Source organism: Mesoplodon mirus, assembly GCF_964341445.2.
Source record: "Mesoplodon mirus genome assembly, chromosome: 10".
Taxonomy (NCBI): Eukaryota; Metazoa; Chordata; class Mammalia; order Artiodactyla; family Ziphiidae; genus Mesoplodon; species Mesoplodon mirus.
Genome location: NC_138986.1, coordinates 12,930,637 through 12,953,908, shown reverse-complemented (window position 1 = coordinate 12,953,908; position 23,272 = coordinate 12,930,637). Strand labels below are relative to the sequence as shown.

At 36.4% G+C, this 23,272-nt stretch overlaps 1 protein-coding gene across 3 annotated transcripts in view; it reads left to right on the top strand.

The window, feature by feature from the left end:
• Window positions 1–342: 342 nt before the first annotated feature.
• The window catches only part of OPRM1 (opioid receptor mu 1), a gene marked incomplete at both ends in the record, with an annotated part of 169,552 nt that continues 146,622 nt past the window's right edge, over window positions 343–23,272 (top strand). For 2 of the 3 annotated variants that reach the window (XM_082633364.1, XM_082633363.1), the window contains one exon: window positions 355–647. In XM_082633364.1, the coding sequence (XP_082489490.1) occupies window positions 355–647 (293 nt within the window). Of the gene's footprint in view, window positions 648–23,272 lie in introns of all 3 variants that reach the window. The other variant, XM_082633365.1, reaches the window with a different exon arrangement.

Below are 23,272 nucleotides of genomic sequence, written 5' to 3'. Positions count from 1 at the left end.
AGTGAGGAAACCAAGTCGTTGGATCCCTTTGCGCAAAATCCTCTTCTCTCTCCTCCCTCCTCTCCAGCCTCTGGATCCCGCACAGCCCTCCTTCCCCTCCCCCCAGCGGTGTGGGGGTGACGATGTGTCTGTGTACTTCTAAGGTGGGAGGGGGCTACCAGCAGAGGATACCGTCAGATGCTTAGCTCTCTCCTTCTGCCTGACTCTCCTCTCTGGCTCCGCCGGGGCTGGTCTATAAGAAATAGCCGGAGCTGTGGCAGCGGCGAGGGGAAGCAGCGGAGGCGCGTGGACCCTGAAAGTCCGGGCGCCCGCGGTTACTCGCAACGTGGTCCCAGCCGGCCGGCCGGCAGCACCATGGACAGCAGCACCGTCCCCAAGAACGCCAGCAATTGCACTGATCCCTTCACGCACTCTTCAAGTTGCTCCCCGGGACCTAGCCCGAGTTCCTGGGTCAACTTCTCCCACTTAGAAGGCAACCTGTCGGACCCATGCGGTCCGAACCGCACCGAGCTGGGCGGGAGCGACAGCCTGTGCCCTTCGACCGGCAGTCCTTCCATGATCACGGCCGTCACCATCATGGCCCTCTACTGCATTGTGTGCGTGGTGGGTCTCTTCGGAAACTTCCTGGTCATGTATGTGATTGTCAGGTAAGGAAGGCTGCAGGGCTCCGAGTGGAGATTTCAGTGGCTAATAGGGGCATAAGGGGTGTCCGGCGGGAGGGTTAGAAAAGGGAGGTAAACAGGGGGGAGTATGGAGGTGACAGTGGATGGAGTGGTTGCTGTTTGAGTACAAAATCCTACTTTTCTATTCTTCGCTCCGTTGATAAAGACATAATCCAAAATTTTGGAAACAGAGAAGTTGCTCTGGTAAAACTAGCTCTGGCAAAAAATAAAAATAAAAAGTCTATCTTCCAGCTTGCTTATACTGAGCCAAGAGGGCTCCTGAGCACAGTGTCCCACAGTCCCTTCCAAAGGAGCTGTGGAAACAATAATTTGTGAATAATGGAAGAGAAATTCTAGTTATTTCACCCCTAACTGGGGGGACGAGGGGCAGGTTTCCTGCTCAGTTCTTTTCAGAGATGAACCTTGGCAACTTTCCTACTCCTGCTGGTCCCAGGGTATTTTGCTGCACCACTGGCCCACCTTCCTCTTCCTTGGCCATAGCAGCCCTTATTCCACTCTTTCTTCCATCCTGAGGCCACACTCATAGAGGAAGTTTTTCTGGTGTCTTTCCACAGTAAATAGTGTCATTTTGCTGTAACAAACATGACAGCTGTGTTGTCTAGACCAGTTTGCAGCTGGCAGCTGCAGATCTGCTAGGAGAGTCACAAACTGAATGGGAATAGGTAGGGTGGTTCAGAACTGCAGGACATGACAGTTTTTCAATGCCTCCAATAGCTGAAACTAGTTAGAAGGGACCAAAGGCAGCATAATTCTGGATTATAAACTATTACATAAGAAGTTGTAATGGTTGCTCTGGAAGAATTAAGAAGTGTCTTTATCCAATGAAATTATTTCAGAAGAGTTTGTGGCTCACTTTCTATTTGCCCAGATGTTCCAGGTTTATCTAGCAGAGTGTGCAAACTCTCAGCATTGAGATTGATGTAAATAGATTGTGTTAGTGTTGATGTGCATATTCAAATCCTACATGTTAATATGGAATGCTATATTTTCACTTCTGTTGAAGTAGATCATTATTTTAATACTTCAAAATGGCTCCTGATTTAGGATTTTCTTTCTACTAGGGGTTCTATGTATATAGCGAGCATGGCATTTTCATATTTGGCTACAATATTGGCTTCATCTATTCAGCAAGTATTGCAGGTTTCAATGGAGCTCTTTAATCATTTAACAATCATTTTCTCCATTATGCTTCCATTATCAGCATGCTGCAAGTTGCTTGTAATCAATTCTTTCTACTTTTATGTACGATTTCTTTAATTAATGATTGTTAAAGAGTAAAACTAATTTTCCTGATCTTTTGATGAGGAATAAGATAAGTAGTTTCTCTGAGAAAAGAGCACCATCTATTGCAAAGAAGGCTAACAACAAAAGGAAAAATGCAGGGAGAAAATCAATGGAAGAATTTATTTTTTAAAACATTACTTTATGTAATTCAATATAAAGCTTCATATCAAAGATAAAAACTATCTCTTTTGCATTTATGATAATAAAAATAACAATTAAAGGTCTGCTTCATGAAGGGAAAATGTTTCTCATTTCTTCTAAGAAAATTCATAGAATCATGAGTTTATAGGGCTAGAAGGGAAACTAGAGCTTTTCTAGGCTAAGTGATTAAAATGTGGCAGAGAAAATATAAATGATTTCTCCAAGGACAGATAATTCATTAGTTCAGTACCATGGAATTGCTCTTAGCCAATATAATTTTCTGTTTATTAGAGTGGCAAATCATGATTTGAGTTAATTCAACTAAAAGATTGACAGAGTAGGTTTAGATAATAATGTGGAAATAATAAATCAGTCCAAATTTATGTCTGTAATCCTGGAGAATGAAGGATAAATAGAAATTACCAAACCATCTTGATACCCTGCCATCTCAAACATAATCTTTTATGCTCTGTTATTGCTTCTCTTGGTATTTTCCTTCCTGACTTTTCTCCCCTCTAGTTTATGCTTTTCTATAAAGCGAGAGCCAATAGAGCAGCAGTTGACTGTGAAATAAGCAGATTGGTTTTATTCTAATGTTTAAGAGATTACTACTTGGGTGAGTTTGTTTTAAAGGTATTAAAATGTAAAACCTCTGAACTTTTGATGACTTGGAAAAGGATGGTGACACTGTCTCTGAGAACATGATATTATGCTTTACTTTTCTGTGCTTAAAGTTTTAACAAAATACATTCACTTTGTTATACAACAGAAACTAACCCAACATTGTAAAGAAATTATACTTCAGTAAAGGTGTTAAAAGAAAAAAAAAAGGCACCCCAAACACCCACCTGTGGCAAGTCAGGTGTTTAATTCCAAGGTCAGGTAATCCTCTGGGTATATGACTGTGAAACAGAAAAATAGTTCAGTGACAAATGAAGTGATGAGGAAAGCCTCTGGGGAGTGAAGAAACTATATCTATTTAGCTGAGAAATTTAACTGGACTGTCTCCAGGCTGTGGTTATTTCACTACAAAATGATCAGTTTGAAGACATTATTGCCTCTGTTAGAAAGATGAATATAACGCTGCATCTATTAAAGTACTGAGGTGAAATGCTTACTTCCTGCTATTATTTAAAATTCAACAAATACTTTTGAATGTTCAAGTAGTTACGGTTTTCTAACCAGATTAAGATTACATTTATTAGAATGTCTTAACACATTGAGTGAACCATGAGGTCCGATGACTATGGCAACAAAAAACAACAACAAAATTAACAGGTAATATAGATGCCATGAATGATTAATGATTTTCAGTTCTGTATCTTAACTCCACCATCATCATAGCTTCATCAACAACATTATTAAATAATATAACTTAAGTAACATTCTTACACAGTGCTGTTCTAAGGAACATAAGGGAGGAAAAGACATACTGCTACATGATCTAAAGTTTTAAAATTCAGAAGTTGAATGATAGACTGTTATAACTGTTCATTATCTGAAAGCTTTTTTGGTTTTAAAGAAAACAAATGCTTGCATGGTAACTATATATTAAAAATTACCACAGTTATTCTGGAAAAATAAGGTGATAAAATATTACAATATGTGGCAATCATTTAAAATGGGATAATAGTATATTATTGTCAAGAATGTTTTAAAGGATAAAAATCAGTCAAAATAATACATAAAGTTATAGCAACCAGGAGTGTTTCACTTATTGAAAATATTTGACCAAAGCATAGAATTAACCATAACTGTAAAAACTGATATAGTCCCAGATGTATTTATTTTGTGAGTTTTTTTAAGAGATTTGTCCATTTAGTTACGGTCTATGCAGACACTGTTGGAAAAAGTAAAGGGTTAGAAACTGTTAGATCTCTGGGGGCTCTGTAAGCCATCCAAATAAAGTTCCAATGAAGAGTGCCAAATTATATGGCCTTATTTTTTAAGATTGTTTCTTAACTTGACGAGATGAATTCTCAATATGACTAGCTATCAGATAAGAGCATTTAAATATATGCAAGATGTTATTATCTTTGATTTCACTAAGAAGTATTTCTAATTTTAAAACATGTCCTATGATCTCGGTGTATTAAATATTATTAAATATTTGATTCAGGTTTAAAGTACAGAATGATCAGTGGAGAGCTCCTAGTAACATCTATCACAATGTGAACTGTAACTGCTGTTTCCCGTACAGGTGCTAATTCTGTTGGGAACACCTCTTTCTCAGTGTGTCTTGGCAACACTAAATGGTTTTTCATTTCCTCCGTTGTAAGCTATGTCTCTGTCATTTGCATAGAGTTATCGCTGAGTTTCTTTTCCTTCTCTCCTTTCATGAATGAGCTATCTTATACTTTATGAAATATTTCCAACATAAAGAAATGTATAGAGAATAATATGATTCTTCACCTTTAAACATTATATATAATTATGATAATTATATATACCTCTAATAATATATAATATATGTTCTATTATATATAATAATATATATTTATATATACATAATACACAATTGTATATAATTTACATATTTTATACAATACATAGTGTAATATATAATACATAACTGTATATATATATAATATATAATATATATAAGAAGCCATCTCTCTTCTCCCATTATACTCCCTCCCCTGAAACTACCACTATTGTAAATTTGGTGGTTATTATTCATATACATATTTTTAAAATTTTATTTCACATGTGTGTTTCCACAAAAGAAGGGTAATCATTTAAACATGCTCTTCAAACTGCATATATTATTTATATTTTATATTAATGTTGATATACACAATTTCACTATTTGCCCAGAGTTGTTCTAGTTCCAGCAGATCAAGGATAGAAACAAATGTCAAACAAAACAATATAGGGGCTGGCTGTCCCTGGTGGTGCAGTGGTTGAGAGTCCGCCTGCCGATGCGGGGGACACAGGTTCGTGCCCCGGTCCGGGAAGATCCCACATGCTGCGGAGCGGCTGGGCCCGTGAGCCATGGCCCCTGAGCCTGCGCGTCCAGAGCCTGTGCTCCTCAATGGGAGAGGCCACAACAGTGAGAGGCCCGCATACCACACACACACAAAAAAAAAATACATAAAAGCAAACAAACAAACAAAAACTCAGATCATTACCTCTCCTATGTCCTTTTAATTTATCTTTAAGGACGTGTTTTAAATTAATGTAAAGATTTCTTTGTGTTTTCCCGTAGTGACAAATATTTCCATGTTACTTATCTACAATATTCAAAAAAATGTTTTCATCAGCTGCTGCAACAAATATATCTGTTCATGGATATAACCCAGGCATAATTTCTCCACTTCTAAGAAGGAAATAGAAATAATTTCTGACTACTTCAAAATGTCATTCAAGATAAATACTGGCAATATTTACTTTGGAGTTTTGTAAGCCTTGGAGGACCCCTTACACATAAAAGCTGAAATGTTATTTCATCTAGTAATGCACTTTAGTTATGGATTGAAACCAAATTGTTTCAGTCAGCAGGAAAAGATAAACTCATTTCAATAGATAATAGCTGATTCACTTTGTTATAAAGCAGAAACTAACACACCATTGTAAAGCAATTATACTCCAATAAAGATGTTAAAAAAAAGAATACATATTTCTTAAGAATCCTGTCTTATAACTTCTATCCTAAATCTTAGTTATAGAATTGTCATCATATAAATTAAAACAAGTTGCTAAACACTAAAAAAAAGTAGCATTTTAAAAAATATTGATAAATATGAAGACTAAATGTTGAGTGGAATTTTAAAATATGAGACTGTCATTTTCTCCTAATTCACAGAGAAATTACCTGAATATTTGCCTTCAGAAATTAATCACATTCTGGATGTTGCATTGCAAAACTGATCATAGAGATAGTGGCTCTACCGAAACTAACCAAGTGAAACTTTATAAGCCAATGGGTAGGGCAGGTAGGGCTTTTACACATGATGAAACACGTGATGGGTTCTATCAGATGAGAGAGAGAGATCAATCTATTCTAGATATCAGTTTCTGTCTAGGCAAGAATATTATCAAGTACAGTTTGCTTTTTTAATTCAATCATGTACTAATTTATCAGTTGCATATATTTAAACTTCTGTTTTTAGAAATACAAGAGAATCAACTTAATTTTGAGAATTTTATTTCAATACGTAGAATTAAATGGACCACATAAGTTTTTAAATTGGGGCGCCATACCTAGGTATCTAGTGACAGACTGATAATTGAAACATATGGACATCCATTTTGTTTTCAAGCTATTCCCTCTAATTTTGATAAATGATAATACAAACATAAAACTTGTCTTCGTGCCATGAGCTCACTGTCATATTTAATATGGAACTTAGCTTGTGGATTTTCTTCTTCAGCTGTTTTTAAAATATTCCCTTGATTTGCAAATGAAGCAACTGGCAAAGGATTAATCTCCAAAATTTATAAGCAGCTCATGCAGCTCAATAACAAAAAAACAAACAACCCAATCCAAAAATGGGCAGAAGACCTAAATAGACATTTCTCCACAGAAGATATACAGACTTCCAACAAACACATGAAAGGATGCTCAACATCTTTACTCCTTAGAGAAATGCAAATCAAAACTACAATGAGATATCATCTCACACCAGTCAGAATGGCCATCATCAAAAAATCTAGAAACAATAAATGCTGGAGAGGGTGTGGAAAAAAGGGAACACTCTTGCACTGTTGGTGGGAATGTGAATTGGCACAGCCACTATGGAGAACGGTATGGAGGTTCCTTAAAAAACTACAAATAGAACTACCATATGACCCAGAAATCCCACTACTGGGCATATACCCTGTGAAAATCATAATTCAAAAAGAGTCATGTACCAAAATGTTCATAGCAGCCCTATTTACAATAGCCCGGAGATGGAAACAACCTAAGTGTCCATCATTGGATGAATGGATAAAGAAGATGTGGCGCATATATACAATGAAATATTACTCAGCCATAAAAAGAAACGAAATTGAGCTATTTTTAATGAGGTGGATGGACCTAGAGTCTGTCATACAGAGTGAAGTAAGTCAGAAAGAGAAAGACAAATACTGTATGCTGACACATATATATGGAATTTAAGAAAAAAAAATGTCATGAAGAACATAGGGGTAAGACAGGAATAAAGACACAGACGTACTAGAGAATGGACTTGAGGATATGGGGAGGGGGAAGGGTAAGCTGTGACAAAGCGAAAGAGCGGCATGGATATATATACACTACCAAACGTAAGGTAGATAGCTAGTGGGAAGCAGCCGCATAGCACAGGGAGATCAGCTCGGTGCTTTGTGACCGCCTGGAGGGGTGGGATAGGGAGGGCGGGAGGGAGACGCAAAAGGGAGGGGATATGGGAACATATGTATATGTATAACTGATTAAATTTGTTAAATAAAAAAAAATAAATAAAATATTCCCTTGAAGAATGTTGCATATATAGTCCACCTTCATTATTCATAGATTCTGTATTTGCAAACAAGCTTACTTGCTAAAATTTACCTGTAATCCTAAAATCCATATTTATGGGCTTTTGGGGTCTGTCACAGACATGTGCAGAGTTGCTCTGATGGGCAAATTCCCAGCTGAGGTCAAATGAAACAACACTCTGCCTTCCTGTTTCAGCTCTCAGAGTGTAAATATTTCCTTTCTGAGGTCTATTTAGGGCCACATTTTTAGCGTTTTTGATGTTTTTGTTGTTGGTGATTTCACTGTTTAAAATGGCCCCAGGTGGATTGACATGTACCCACTGTTATATTTAAAATAGACAACCAACAAGGACAGTTTCCTGTATAGCACAGGAAACTCTGCTCAATATTCTGTAATAACCTAAATGGGAAAAGAATTTGAAAAAAATAGATACATGCATATGTATATCTGAAACACTTTGCTGTACACCTGAAACTAACAAAACATTGTTAATCAGCTATACTCCAATATAAAATAAAAATTTTTTAAATGACCCCAGGTGTAGTGTTGAAGTGCTGTGCAGTGTCCTAAGCACAAGATGGCTGTGAGATACCTAATGGAAAAAGGAAGCATATTAGATAAGCTTCATGTGGGTGTTATAGGGGTGTTGGTCATGAGTTCAGAGTCAATGAATCAACAATATATATTAAATAATATGCCTTTAAACAGAAACACACACAACAGAACGTTATGTATTGATTAGTTGATGAAAATGTGATTGGAGGCTCACAGGAACCTCCCCCTGTATTTATTTGCTCTAGAAACAAAGCTTCAGTCTTCTCTAATTTAGTAGGTAAAGTGAGTCTATAGAACAAAACTACCATGAATAATGAGAATTGACTGTAATAACTTTTTATTTTTTCACTCTTTAAAATTTTACTTTCTATGTTTAAATTATAAGAGTAACAATCCATTTCCCACTCAAAGTTTGTGGACTTATGTGTAGGTATATATGTGTTTTATTTGAATTTATTATTTGCTGATATCAATCCACTGGTACAGCTCAGTTTTCATAATTTTGCATATTGAAATAAAATTCTCAAAATTAAATTGATTCCCTTATATTTCTAAAAATAGAAGTTTAAATATAATTGGGATTATGTAATAATCCCACGTGAATGTCTAGATTATACTTACAAGTTAGGATTTAGTTGTCTGAAGTTTTACGCTTCTATTTCCGGTGAAGCTCTAAACTCCAGAAAGAAAACTTTCACCTAATAAGTAGTATGTAATTGCACTATAGTCATACAATCACAACTATTACTTGAAATTTTTTTTTGCTAATCACTTTATTTTTTAAATTTTTATTTTATATTGGAGTATAGTTCACTTACAATGTTGTGTCAGTTTCAGGTGTACAGCAAAGTGATTTAGTTATACATACACCTATATCTATTCTTTTTCAGATTCTTTTCCCATATAGGTTATTACAGAACATTGAGTGGAGTTCCCTGTGTTATACAGTAGGTCTTTGTTGATTATCTATTTTATACATAGTGTACTTGATACTTTTACTCAACAAACTTTGGAGTAATTTTTAAGCCACAAAATTCTTACTCTAGTTTTCAATAAGAAACTAAACTGCCTACAATTTAATGGCTCCAGATGTGTGAATTAGCCTGGTCCCTCCACACTGAGAAGGGTGAGAATGCTCAAATAAAGTAGGGATGTAATCTGGAACCTAAAAACCTACTTTATACCAAGATGTTTTCATGAACCAATGTAAAGTTTGGATTTAAATGATTCCAAGATAAGAATCTCACCTCATTTTACTATATTTAGGTGCACATACAGCTCACACCCATCAGGTGAAAAGGGATCACCTCTCAGTCTAGACCAGGGGGTGACAAATGTTTACTGTAAAGGGTCAGAAGGTAAATATATTAGGCTTTGCAACCACATGGTCTCTGTCACAATTATTCCACTCATTCTGCCATTGTAGTCCAAAAGTAGCCATGGACAAAATGCAAATGAATGGACATGACTATGTTCCAATAAAACTTTAAGTAGACACTAAAATTTGAATTTCCATATAATTTTCACATACCTCAAAATTATTTTCCTCAACCATTAAAAAATATAAAACTACCTACAAACTTATTTTTGTTTTTTGATTATTCTAACTGTGAAGATGTAAAAGGCAGACATGTAAAAACTTAGCTCCTAAAATATTTCTCATTCATGATTAAAAAAAAGATTGATTTTCTAACTAGCATTTGTTAATAATTTTACCTAATCTTTTAGTTGACTTTTATGAAACTCCATACATTTGATTATCAGGAAAATAATCATGCCACACCTTCTTTTGTTAACTCATTTTACAAGAATGAAATGATTCTTCATTCAGTACAAAAAAATGCAAATCTTCATTTTGGTTTACTTGATTATACAATGCAAATTATTCCATAATAAGTGTTACCAAATTACTTCCTTGTAGCAGCCTCATACCAAAAACAGCCAAACTAATTATTATACATATAAAAAAATTAAAATACAAATTAGAATGTAAAACCATTCTTAGCTGACAGACAGATTTGGCCCACAAGCTGTCATTTGCCAAACTCTGGTACAAACGTGCTAAATAAAACTTAGTGGCCATAAAAATGAACATAACTCCTTCTTTGGCAAAGTTGATTGCATTTTGTCGTTTACTAGTTGGAAACAAAGCATTTTGTAAAAATAACCTAGTACCACCTTGCAGTATTTTTCAACATGAGGAAATATCAATACAAAATGAAGTTTAACACAAATCAGAAAAGCGGTCATAGATTTTTACGACAGAGGATACTGCTTTTCTGAAACTGATGTTGAAGTTAAAATAGTTAAAATAGTAATCACACAGGATCATCTCCATGTCACCCCAGGTGTCCATCTTCAACCCCCAACTCTTCATCCGACCCAGACAAACCGCAATATTCATTACCATTCTTGACCAGTGATTAAGGAGTAAGTGCTTAGAAAATAGCAGTTCTTAAAAATTTCCATCTATTAAATATGCTTTGTGGTTATCTTAAATCAGTGCAATTTTCTAGGCCTTTCCACAGTATTTTCATTTTCAATCATTTGAAGCTTTCAGGAAAAATTGAAATTGCCATCTGTAAATTCACATTAACTTCTTAGCAAATATGAAATCTGTCCTCAAAGACACCTATGCCTACACACACACCCACTCCCATGCACCCAGATGGTGACTGGCAGCTTCATTGCCCTCCACCTCTCTTTAGGCCCTTTGAAGCACAAAAGCTCATTGCTTGGATTTTTTTTCCTCTTTTTTTTGACTTACATAACTTGCTCATTTTTTTTAAATTTATTTTCTGTGGTTCTCAAAAGTCGCTTTGAAAAATGTTATTCCCTGTGTTTTAGAACTTAGACTGTTCAGCTTCATAAAGAGGACTAGGGTAAGCCTAGGTGTTCTGTGGTATTTGTAATCCCTTGACTTCCTGCCCATGGTTTCCCTCAATCATTTCCTAAAACTCACTGAAATCTCCTCCCTGCCTGATTTCTCATCTTTAATTCAGTCCCCATCTGTATCCAAATGACTGTTTCCTTGACCACTTGTGTTCAGAGAAAACTTTCTAGCATGTACACGAATTCTTTAAATCAGCCAAATGGCCACCAGGTACAAGTTTGCAAGGAGAGCCTAGTTCGGGAGAATTTTAACTGGGTGATAAATAGTCCAGCTGAAGAATGCTACAGTTCCCAGAATCTCTTAAGTGAGATTTGGATCTAACTTCTAGCAAGAAACCCAGACAGGATAAAATGAATAATCAAATTTGAATTTCCTTCCAATTAACTCATGGAACATCAGAGCTATTGCATAAATCCTTGCAATGCACTTAAGAGACAAAGAAGGAGAAGACCTCCCAGATATTCCATTCCAGTGGTTCTCAATCTTGGTTGTACATCAGATTCACCTGGGAAGCCTTTAAAAAAAGAAAGAAAGAAAACCCACTTCCACCTAAGGCTAATTAACTTAGAAACTCTGGGCATAACTCCTGGGCCAAGGTAAGTCTAAAAGCTCCCTCGGTGAGTCTAATGTGCAGTCGAGATTGGGGCACACAGATCTGGACCAACCTACCTATTTCATGGATGAGAGAGCAGTCCTGTTTGACAAGGAGGTTTAAGAGATCTGTCCATGTTTCATTTCTCTGTACATTATGAAGCTGCTTGTAGAATAAATAGTAAATTACACTACCTCCCAGAAAAGCTAAAGCTCAGGATGTTTTAACAATTTTCCTAAAGTTGACCAATCATCTCCCTTCATAGCAGGCACACTGGCATGGAAACAGTGCTAATTCTGGAATGAGGAATACTAATCATATTCAACCTCACATAAATTTTAGGTCCAAATTAGATAAGATATATGGAAATGGGTGGTAAATTCTAAAAGTGCTATATGAGAGAAATAAGGTTTGTTATTTGCTTCCCTCCCACTGGGAATTTCTTCCCTTCCCTCCCACTGGGCTCACACCATCGGCATGCAAGATCTCAAAATTCACCCACTACTCCTGCCTTACCATAGATCAATCATATTATTATTCTTACATTTTGAAATGTAGTTTATCATTTTGGAATCACAGTTTCTGCAGAGGCAAGGCAAGGCATTGCATGGGTGTTACTGTTGTCATTCTTTGATTCATTCCAATGCACTAGGTCACTCCAATATCATTTTGTTTAGCAACCATGATGATGGGAAGAGAATTCTAAGGACACATAACTGCAGTTTACTTAGCTCCCTATTGATAAGTCTTTCTATATTATATGATAAGTTAATGGAGGAAAAAAGACGCAAACCAATTATTTTTTTCGAAAAAGAATAGCTATTTTTAACTTAAATATTTCACATTCAAATTGGTGTTATAGTCCAAGTGTCTAAAGCAGAATCCAAGTCTAAATACTGACTGCATATAATGAAACTCCTTTTTACTCAGCAGAGTAGTTTACTTGAATTAAAAGAAATAACTTATAATAATGGTGTCCTTTGAACACGAGCTTTGGAAACTCAGGAATTTAACATAGCATCCCTGTGAAAAGTCCTGGCATCTGTTATGAGTCTGACTCACTAATCACAGTAAAACTGTTCAAAAAGATGGAGGTCTTCATGGAGGATGCATTTGTGATGGTACAGTGAGTCCATGTGAATGTCTATTCCTAACACCTTCATAATGGATTTTTCCGGGACTTGCAAGGCAATGCCTGTCAACTTTTAAATCAGAGTAGTAAACTCTATAAATAAAGCAAGCACAAGGTAGAAAATAATGTCCTTGAGACCTACTCAAGAGAACTGAGAACTGAGAGTTCTCTGAGAGTATTCCAAGTACAGAAACTGTGGAACAAGGAGATCAGTGAAAGAAAAGGCCTTTGCTTCTGAGCATTTTTTCCCTGAAACACTGGGTTCAGTGCCACTGAAAGATTGAGCACTTTGGGGGGGACTATTAATGCTCATTGAAAAATGCTGCTGGCAGTATAACCTGAACATCAGAACTTGATTGTGCCTGCCAAGAAGAACAAGGGAAATTTTTATCAACATTATAACTTAACGCTTACTCAGCCCCATCAGCTCTAAAGAGAAAACCACATGGGTTATATATGAGCATGTTTCTGATGATGTTGGTGATCCAAGGCCACGAAAATAAGAGGTTCTATTAAAAGCAGACAATGTTCATTGAGATCCTTCAAACAGTCATTCCTTCTGATGATAAAAGGAAGCTTATTTAACCACTTTGCAAAATAAGCAAAATAGATATTTAAAGAATAAATGTAATGCCTTAAAATTATATAGGACTTTACTTTTTTCATTACATTGAATAATTTGATTTTGTAAAATTTTTGTGAGTTTAAACAAGGAAAAAAAATTGTAAGTCAAACTAATACTAAAGAAGATGAAACTGAAGCTCATTTATTTGCTATGTTTGGTCAACACTACTTACAAAGCACCCTCCTAGAAGCTCCAAAATCTACCACTGAGCAAAATAGACCCAGTCCTACCTCTCTCCAAAAGTACAGTCTAGTGGAGAAGAAAATTAAATCATTTCACCAGCTGATAAATGCCAAAGATAGGACTAGGAAAACTAACCCAGTGTTCTTCAACCACACTATCAGACAAACACTATTCCCAAGGTTTATTACAATTACTGTAGTTTATCTTCCTCCATCACCAAGCCTAGCAATGGGAAACCTTTTGATTTAAGTCTTTATTTAATTTTCTGAATTTCGTTAAAGGTATTATTTATGTTTCAGAGACAAGATAGAGAAAAGTGAGTGGAGAGGGCCTTGGTTAATTTTCATAGAACAATGAAACAGAATCCTATTGACCAGGATTTACAAGTATTTCTCAAAGCAGATGTTATAAACATTCCACAAATACTAAGGATAAAGCAATGGAATAGTAGAGTCTGGAATGAATGGGATTCACAGGAAGAAAATCTCAAGAACCATTGCTGTAAGACATTCATTAGTGTGTCACTACACTGAAACAATGTCCATTTTATTTCTGAATACCCTGTCATTCATAAACATAGGCAGCAGAAATCTCAAGTTAGAAGTCAGACCCAAAACTTCTGTTCTTTAAAATTACTACCCATTTTGTGGAATTTAGGATACAAGTATCAAAGGAGAAATTGATGCCATCTTTTGAAAAAGGATCATTACTCCGAAAAAATGTAGACGTTTCCTGCCTGTAAATAAATATGTCACATCCCCACAAAATACATTGATACATTGGTATGAGTCAATGCCACAAAGCATGTATTAAAATACAAACCACGCCAATGATAATTTCCACAAGAGTACTATTTTCTCAACACTTTAGAACTCAAAAATAAGAGCATATGAATGAATGAATGAACGTGCCCATCTACACACCCTTGCAGACCTACTAGAGAATGGACTTGAGGATATGGGGAGGGGGAAGGGTAAGCTGGGACAAAGTGAGAGAGTGGCATGGACATATATACCCTACCAAACATAAAATAGTTAGCTAGTGGGAAGCAGCCGCATAGCACAGGGAGATCAGCTCAGTGCTTTGTGACCACCTAGAGGGGTGGGATAGGGAGGGTGGGAGGGAGGGAGATGCAAGAGGGAAGAGATATGGGAACATATGTATATGTATAACTGATTTACTTTGTTATAAAACAGAAACTAACACACCATTGTAAAGCAATTATACTCTAATAAAGATGTTTTAAAAAATGAAAAAAAATAAAGCATATTTTACAAAAAGATATATGTCCTTTATCAAAAAATGTACTCTTCTGGAATAATAATAGAAACCATGCTTTGGTGTAGCTGAGATATTTTGTCCACACAGTAGTCTGAAGTTAAGATGATATTTGAAACATAATATATTGGTCAACTTTCTAGTTAAAATAGATGAAGAGGTGGAGTTTAACATACCAAATCCTTGGGTGGGGGAGATAATTGGTGAAGGAAAATAGCTGTGATTTTAGAACAATCTAGGCTATGATGCATCAGTTATCTTTAGCACACATGAGAAAGCATGCTAAAAAATTAATATAAGCAGAAGTAACACTTTTATAAGTATAAACATTTAAGCTGTGTCATGTCAGAGTATAATATCTGCCTCATTAAATTTGAAACCCATGAGAGGCATCATCATCATCAACATCACCTTAGCTAACATTTATTGAAAGTTACTACAAATTAGACTCCAAACCGATAATCCTTAAATATACTATTTTAAAATATTTTCATGTTAACACCAACCATTTAAGGAAGACATCAATATCCTCCAAGTTTTACAGATGAAGAAAATAAAACTCAGAAAATTTAATTAATAAGCCCAAATTTGGGCTTCCCTGGTGGCGCAGTGGTTGAGAGTCCGCCTGCCGATGCAGGGGACACGGGTTCGTGCCCCAGTCCGGGAAGATCCCACATGCTGCAGAGCGGCTGGGTCTGTGAGCCATGGCCGCTGAGCCTGTGCGTCCGGAGCCTGTGCTCTGCAACGGGAGAGGCCACAACAGTGAGAGGCCCGCATACCGCAAAAAAATAATAATAAGAAAAATATATGCCCAAATTTGTCCAGCTAATAAATGATAGTAGTAAGATTTGAATCAAGATCTATATGACCCTGAAACTTAAGGTCTTTCAAAACTGCTATATTTACTTGCATCAAGGTGAGATTTTCAAGCTAGTTACTGAGGCTTCACTAGGATAGCTGATTAGCCTGTTATCTTACCTTACATATCATACCTTCCAGAATGTTCCCTAATTGACAACCTGTTCATGACTTTTTCTTTATTGATAGCCTGTACTCTCACTGAAGTGAGAATAAAGAAAATAGGAAACTTGTCTTTTCACAGGTCAAAATCTGGAGTTTTTCCTTCATATTAGGCCATGACATTTTGAATTGAACTTATGTCTCTGGGTTAACTGGATTCAAGTCTCTGAGTCTACCCTTCAACCTGGAAAAAATAGAATCCATTAATTATTTATGGAACTTCTAACTACAGAAACTCAATTGTGATATAAAGGTACTCTTATACTTTATCCCCAGCAGCATAATTTTATGCTGTGACCAGTATATATGAATAATTCACACTAACAAACTGATCAGGAGACAGCCAGAGTACCAGACTCAGTGCTGAGAGTGACAGATCAAACAAGGCTTTCTGGATCTGTTATTCAGCCAAGCACCTGTAAGCTCCTTGAGGATGACACTATCTTTTGTTTTTTAACATTCTCCTATCCCTGAATTTAACAGAATAACAAATGGTAATAGGACATAATGTAGCTGAAATGTTTCACTACATTGAATATACTGATTATACTGTTTTGTTAATGCTGTATTTATTTCAGCCCTCTGTGTTTCAGTGTCCCATTTCTGGTTGGCAAAATAAGAACTTTTAGAACATTGTTTCTCTGAGTGTTCCTAGTTGAAAGAAACTTAGAATTCCCAAAAGTAAAATTCTTATAATACAGGTATCTTTTGTTTAATTTGAGAGCAAAAATATTTTCTGCATTCAAGTTGAGACGAGCACCTGAGTCCATAGAGTCCCTGCTTTTTCCTTCTTCAACTTCATTGTCTGCAGGAATCCAAATGAGAGAGGGGTTATAAGGAGATAATAGTGACAGGAAAATTAGATCTGCAAGAATTAGTTCTGGAAGAATCTGAGAAGAATTCATGCCTCTGTCTGTCTACTGAGCAAAACACCAGACAAACAAGTAAGGGGCAAGTCAGCTGGAATTACTGCCAAGTGAAAGTAACCAGGCTTGTCAGTGTTACTCCAGAGAGCCCAAGTAAGGTCAACAGATGCCTAAAGTACTAAAAATCCTCCCTTCTCACTCATGACTCTCACCTATAAATTTCTTTGCTTCTCAAGTGTTTATGGAGTCACTTAGGAAAAGTGTGGAAACCTATCCTATTCATCTTCCATGCCAAATGCTTCCCATAGACTCTATCTCAGTTCATTTCCCATTCCATGCTTTAAAAGCAGATTAGCGAACGTGAGGTATCTGGGGAGATCACTAGTACATGGAATTTTGCTTCTTGCATCAACATGATAAAATGAAAACTGACAGACATTGGGAGAAGAATTCTCAGTGGAGAGATTTTTTTTTCTCCCCGAAAAATCAATGGACATATACCTCCCCAGGAGAAGAAAGACGAGGTGACAATAGCCCTAATATCAGGAGAATAACAGGAGTGGGGTTCTTCTCAGGACATAGAAAGAGAGAAATCACAAGATAACCTGTGACTAAGGAATCCAGATCCATCTCAGCGATGTGTCACACAAGAAGTCACCCTAGGTGACTAAAAGAAATTTTCTGGTCTCTGCTATGGACAAACATCTTCACAGACATTTAGAAGTACAAAGTTTAGGCCAAGTAAAAGACGTTCTACTTCACTGAGCAGAAAATAAACTGGTAAAATTTGATAATTATTCACTATCAGTAAAATGGTAGTAAAATTTGCCAATTTAAATGTATTTAACAGAGGTTTGTATTTGTTTCTGGAAAGCAGGTACATGATAGACTAATTGGGGAAACTAGATTTACATTTATTTCTGGAAAACAGACAATAGATAGACTTATTTGAGGTCAACCTTCCACTAATCCCTTCCTGTCACCATCAGAAACAAAATCCTTGGCAGCCTGGGCCCGTCATATAACTCCGAGAAACAAATTTAATACTTTCAGGGACACTGTCCATGTGATGAAACAAATGTCGAGCAGTTGCAACTTTCTTGAAAACTAAATACAAGTTTAGCACTTCTTTCAACATCGCCATATCACCCGTTACCTTGCCATAATACCTAATATACTGTTTGTAAAGCACTTGGTTCTGGTCTCTCACCAGACTGAAGGGCCCTCCAAGATAGGTCTCAGTTGAGGACCACTGCCCAGCACAGTACTTGGAAAAAATAAAAATAAAAAAATGTGTTAAATAAACATATGCTTGACTCAGTGTTGACACTTAGAGGGTTTTATGATGGAAAAAGTCATTAGAAAAATACAAATGTGAATTTTTTTATTTATGAAAATTAAAAACATGCATATAATTCTTAAGCTGTTCTATTTAATACATAAAGTCCAAAATAATTATTAAGCTAGGAGAAATGTGAAATATAAATTTGATCACAGGGTTAGAGCATTAAACATACAATGTTATGAGTTTATCTCTACCTATTAAGCTCATGGTGGTTTGTATTTTACTTTTTATATTCTTCAGATTCTAAACAAATTGCAGTGCAGTGATATAATGAGGAGAAGCACAATTAATAATATGAAAATAAAAGGGGAGAAAATTTCAAAAGTAATAGATGATCCTGAAAGGTAATAAAATATTGCATTTGAGAGTTTTTTCACTAAAATATAAATCAAGGTCATGTTTGCAGTTTTCCTATTTAAAATACTGTTACATACATTAATTTGTGACTAAAAATGTTGTCAGTGCCAAGTGATTCTATTCCAAGTGGAAAACAATTCTATATTGATTTAATAACCCTTATTGCACCATAAGCCTAAAATTTCAAACTTTAAAAATTATAAGGGACTTCCTTGCTTTGCCAAATTACTGGTTTATTCATGAATCATATTTTCTCCTAACAAGTGCTGTTGAATTCTCCACAAGGGAAGGAAAAATACGTTCCAAAAAATCTCTCTGCCTGAAAATACTTCTTTAAAAATCTCAACAAATTGTTTTTTGTTTCCTAGAAAAATCCCAGGTCAGCATGACAGTTAAGTTATAAAGGATTATATAATTCTTGAATGGAAAACAGTTATTATAAATACACGATTTTATGTATGCCAAGATCTACAGGCACTAATTACATTACTTTTATTTTTTCCTTCAATTGGTCCTAAAAGATTTTTGGACAGCTTCTGCTGCAGGAATTAATTGAATGTGAAAATATTTAGATATCAGCAGGTGCTATGACACATTAAAAGGGATAAACAGGGAATGCTCATCAACAGTTCTGACACATAGAATTTGAAATTAAGTCTTCATGGATCTTAATTAACTCTCTGTTGCAAAACCCAGGAGCAATGAGAACATTCTTATTTCAACTCCCTACACAGTATCCTAATGTATAATTCTCTCCAACGTGTTGTGCTCATATTAAATGCTGCTAATGGTTCAATCTACAGGACACACACACACACACACAATAAAATATCCAACCTATCCAGGCATTTAGTTTTCATAGCAGCAAGCACCCAAGTATTTCAAATTTACTATGTTAAGCATTTTTGTCCTTGACAGCTGTTCTGAACCTCAGTTCTCTTTAAAACAGGGATAATACTCATAGTTGTTTTAGCTACTAATAGGATTTTTGTGAGCATCAGTTTACACAAATGTATATATAAGTGTTTGTAAACCCTACTGCACTTTATAAAAGTTATTATTTATCATACAGAGAGCTTATATTACATGGTGCATACTGTAGTAGTGTGAGCATAAACTATAAAAAATAGGTGTGGACTTAAATTCTGCCTCTGCAACTGTTGTTCTTGAGCAAGTTATTCAACCTCCATAAAAGTTGGTTTATTCATCTACAAAAGAAGTGATAATGCGCAACTTATAAGTGTGTTACGAAGATTAAGTAAGAAAATTCAAGTGAACTGTGCATAGTAACACCTAGTACAGAGTGAGCACTCAGTAAATGTTGGCTGCAGTTGCAATGCTCAAAAAACAGCACCTATGACCATCATCATTTAATTTGTTTTAATGGTAATTTTTAGGGGTGATATAATCACCTCTTTACAGTTGTGGAAATTGAAGCTCAGCCACGTGGCCAAGGTCACGAGACATAGCACTTAGACCTATGTATCATACTTCCAAATCCAATATTCTTCCTACTAGGCTATGCTGGAGAGTTTTACTCCTAACTTGATTAAAAAGCCAAATTGGGAGAAAATTAACAAAATCAAGGTACTCTTAGTTACTCACTGCTGTGTGGGTTTATAGCATTTTAATAGGGTTGGCCTTGCTCTTAAGATTAAGTAAACATTGGTATGACTGGAGAATTGTCACAAATGAATGGTCCTGCCTTGAAAGGTAAGATTTTTTATCTTTAATCTCCTAACACATAATATTTTAATTAAGGGAACATCAGATAGTCATTTTAAAATTCAAAATACCTCTAAAAGATATTGAAAATAAGCACAATAAATATAAACCAGATGACTACAATTGAGCAAGCAGGTCTTTGCTTTGATGACTTCTAGACCTAAAGATGCACATTCAGCAGTACTTGAAGGGATGGAATGCATAATAGGTGAGGGGAGTTAACCTGCGGCCTGATGAGGATGCAGCTAAGGATGCAGCGCTGGTTGTAGCCTCTGAAAGAGGGAAGCAGCCCTGAAAAAAGGGGTGATAGTATCGAATGTGAGTTTTCACAGCCCCCAGTTCCACCAGCAATAGATTCTGCCTGCTACAGATAGACACTGGGTGAATGTATTTGCCACGATTCCAGTGGTGCAGGCAGATTTTGTGGCCACCATGCCCTCTAAGTGGCCTGTACCCATCTGTGGACACCACTGGAAGATACCTGATGCTTCCCGTCAGTCGCTGATTGCTGTTGGTCTGCTGCAGCTGGCCCCTCCTGATGCAAGCACACTCTACTATCAATGCTCACCAGCCAAAACCACCAGGAATACTCCTGGGAACAAAATTTGGCTTATTGAGTTTGTTACAACAAGGAAAACAACATCACAGGAATTTTAATTTATATTTGGTGATTTAGAAGAGGATTCAAGGAAGCAGAGTTCTGTTTAGATAGGTCACTCTTTCAAAGCAAGAGGAATTTGATACACGGGCATCAAAGATTTTTTTTTTATCTAGAAGACAGAATTAATAGAGTAGGGCTAGAGTTGTCATTGAATAATAAACAGCGGTCACTTAATATTAATCAGGAAAGGGAGATGTTTGTTATTTTTATGGTTATGGGTGACCTTGGTTTTATCTTTGATCATGCATGGTTATAGAGTCCACTTGTTTTTGTCTTGTGGCATCACGGTCATGAAGAGTCTTCATCTGAGGTTGATATTCTGTGGAATTATGTTCCACTAAGGAATATCACAACCTGGCTGTTAGCAACTAGACTTGTTCCCTAAAAGCTCTCAGGGGCTTTTTTCTTTCTCACCATTACTCAACCTCACTACTCTCACATGCCATTCCCTCTTCTCCTCTGGCAAGAGGGGAGGGGTAAAAATGTAGATCAATGTGAGAATGATAAGATGACATAGGATGGGGGGGTATGATTTATTCTTTGGGGTAGGGAATGCTTTAAGAACATGAGATGAATAGGAATTTCATATTTAAAGAAATTATATAAATGTGGGCATTAGGGTTAGGAGAATTGATCCTGTCATTCAGACAAGTACGCAGCAGAGTACAGATTGATCCTGGTCTCTATACTCCACAGGCTTACAAACAAAACAACAAAACAAATAATACTAATATAGTCCACACATGTGTTACATTGCACTAAGATTTCATGTACAAGCATACAAAAGGTTGAAATTTTTTCTCAAGTTCATTAATAGCACAAGATTGGCCTTTATTAAATACTCAAACTAAAAGTGAATATGAAACAATCTTTCATTTTCAGGATGATCGAGAACAGGCACAAAACTTTACTTCTGGCCTCTGAACTCCAGAACATCTTTCAGAAATTATCTTTTAAAAGAACACAGATTAAATCAATAAATCAATGAAGAGCCATACATAAATTTTTGGAAATGATAGAGAAATTCTCGGTAGGCAATATGAATGCTTAAACAGTCTTTTTTAAATAGATTTATTACATTTTATTTATTTTCGGCTGCGTCGGGTCTTTGTTGTTGCACACGGGCTTTCTCTAGTTGCGGCGAGAGGGGCTACTCTTCGTTGCAACATGCGTGCTTCTCATTGCGGTAGCTTCTCTTATTTGTGGCACACGGGCTTCAGTAGTTGTGGCACACGGGCTCACTAGTTGTGGCTCACGGGCTCTAGAGCTCAGGCTCAGTAGTTGTGGTGCACAGGCTTAGTTGCTCCACAGCATGTGGGATCTTCCCCGACCAGGGATCGAACCCATGTACCCTGCATTGGCAGGCAGATTCTTAACCACTGTGTCACCAGGGAAGACCCTAAATGGTCTTATTCAATGTCATTCCTACTTTCTCTGCTGATGTTTGAACCAACTGAGAGATAATGCAAAATGAATCAGCAGAGAAAAAAAATGTCAGCTGTATTACTGATAAATACTTTGCTGATGTGACATAGCTGTACAGTAATAATGGCTTCTTAATTAAATCCCAGAATGAAATACACTAACCCACAGTCCTGGACCACTAGCAACTTCTCCATACGGGGACCAGGTCCTTTAAAATTTGGAAGCTGGAGTAGTGGGATGTAACATGCATTTCCTTTGAGCAGCTGAATCTCAGAAAGCAACAGGAATAGGAGCAGAACTGTACATAACCAACACTTTATCCTAAACATAAACTAGATAAGTGATTCCTTCTTTTGAAAAGAGTGAATGATGCAACAGAAAGATCAATAATGTTAAGATCATAATAATGTTACTGACGACTTTACTCTCAAATTATGAATTCAGAAGAAAGGAGATTCTTTCACTTCAGATAAACTAAAATGCCAAAAGAATGCCTGGGACAGAGAATAGAGAGTATGAGCCTCAGGTTAGGGAGGCCCCCCTGAGGGTTCCATAATGGGGTAGATGTCCACAATGGTGGAGGCCATGTGGGTTGACCCTTGTGTGTTTTCCAGTCTACAAGCTAGACAGAAGCAATAATGTCCATTTGAAAACTAGTGCAGTGCTTGGCGCAGAGATACTAGGCTGCGCCTGGAGACCAGCAATGCTCTGGAGGATTAGAAGATAGCCACTGGTGTACTCTGTCAACCTCAAGCCCACCCCATCCTCCATTCTTATTGAGAACAGTATGGTACACAAGCCTCAGGAGCTGATTCCAACTCTTGTCCCGTCAGTGAACAGTCTAGCAAGGAATATTAGCTTTAAGGGTCAACTCAAAATCAATGGTCATCATATTGTTAATGAGTGACTACATTATGAAAGAGATGGGAAAGGGTGCACAACAAACAGAAGAATTTACACTTGAGGAAACAGAGTTAAAAAGTAATCAGATAATGACTTTAAAATAAGTTATATTTAATATCTTCAGAGAGGTGAAAGAAAGTATTGTTTCCATGAAACAAGGA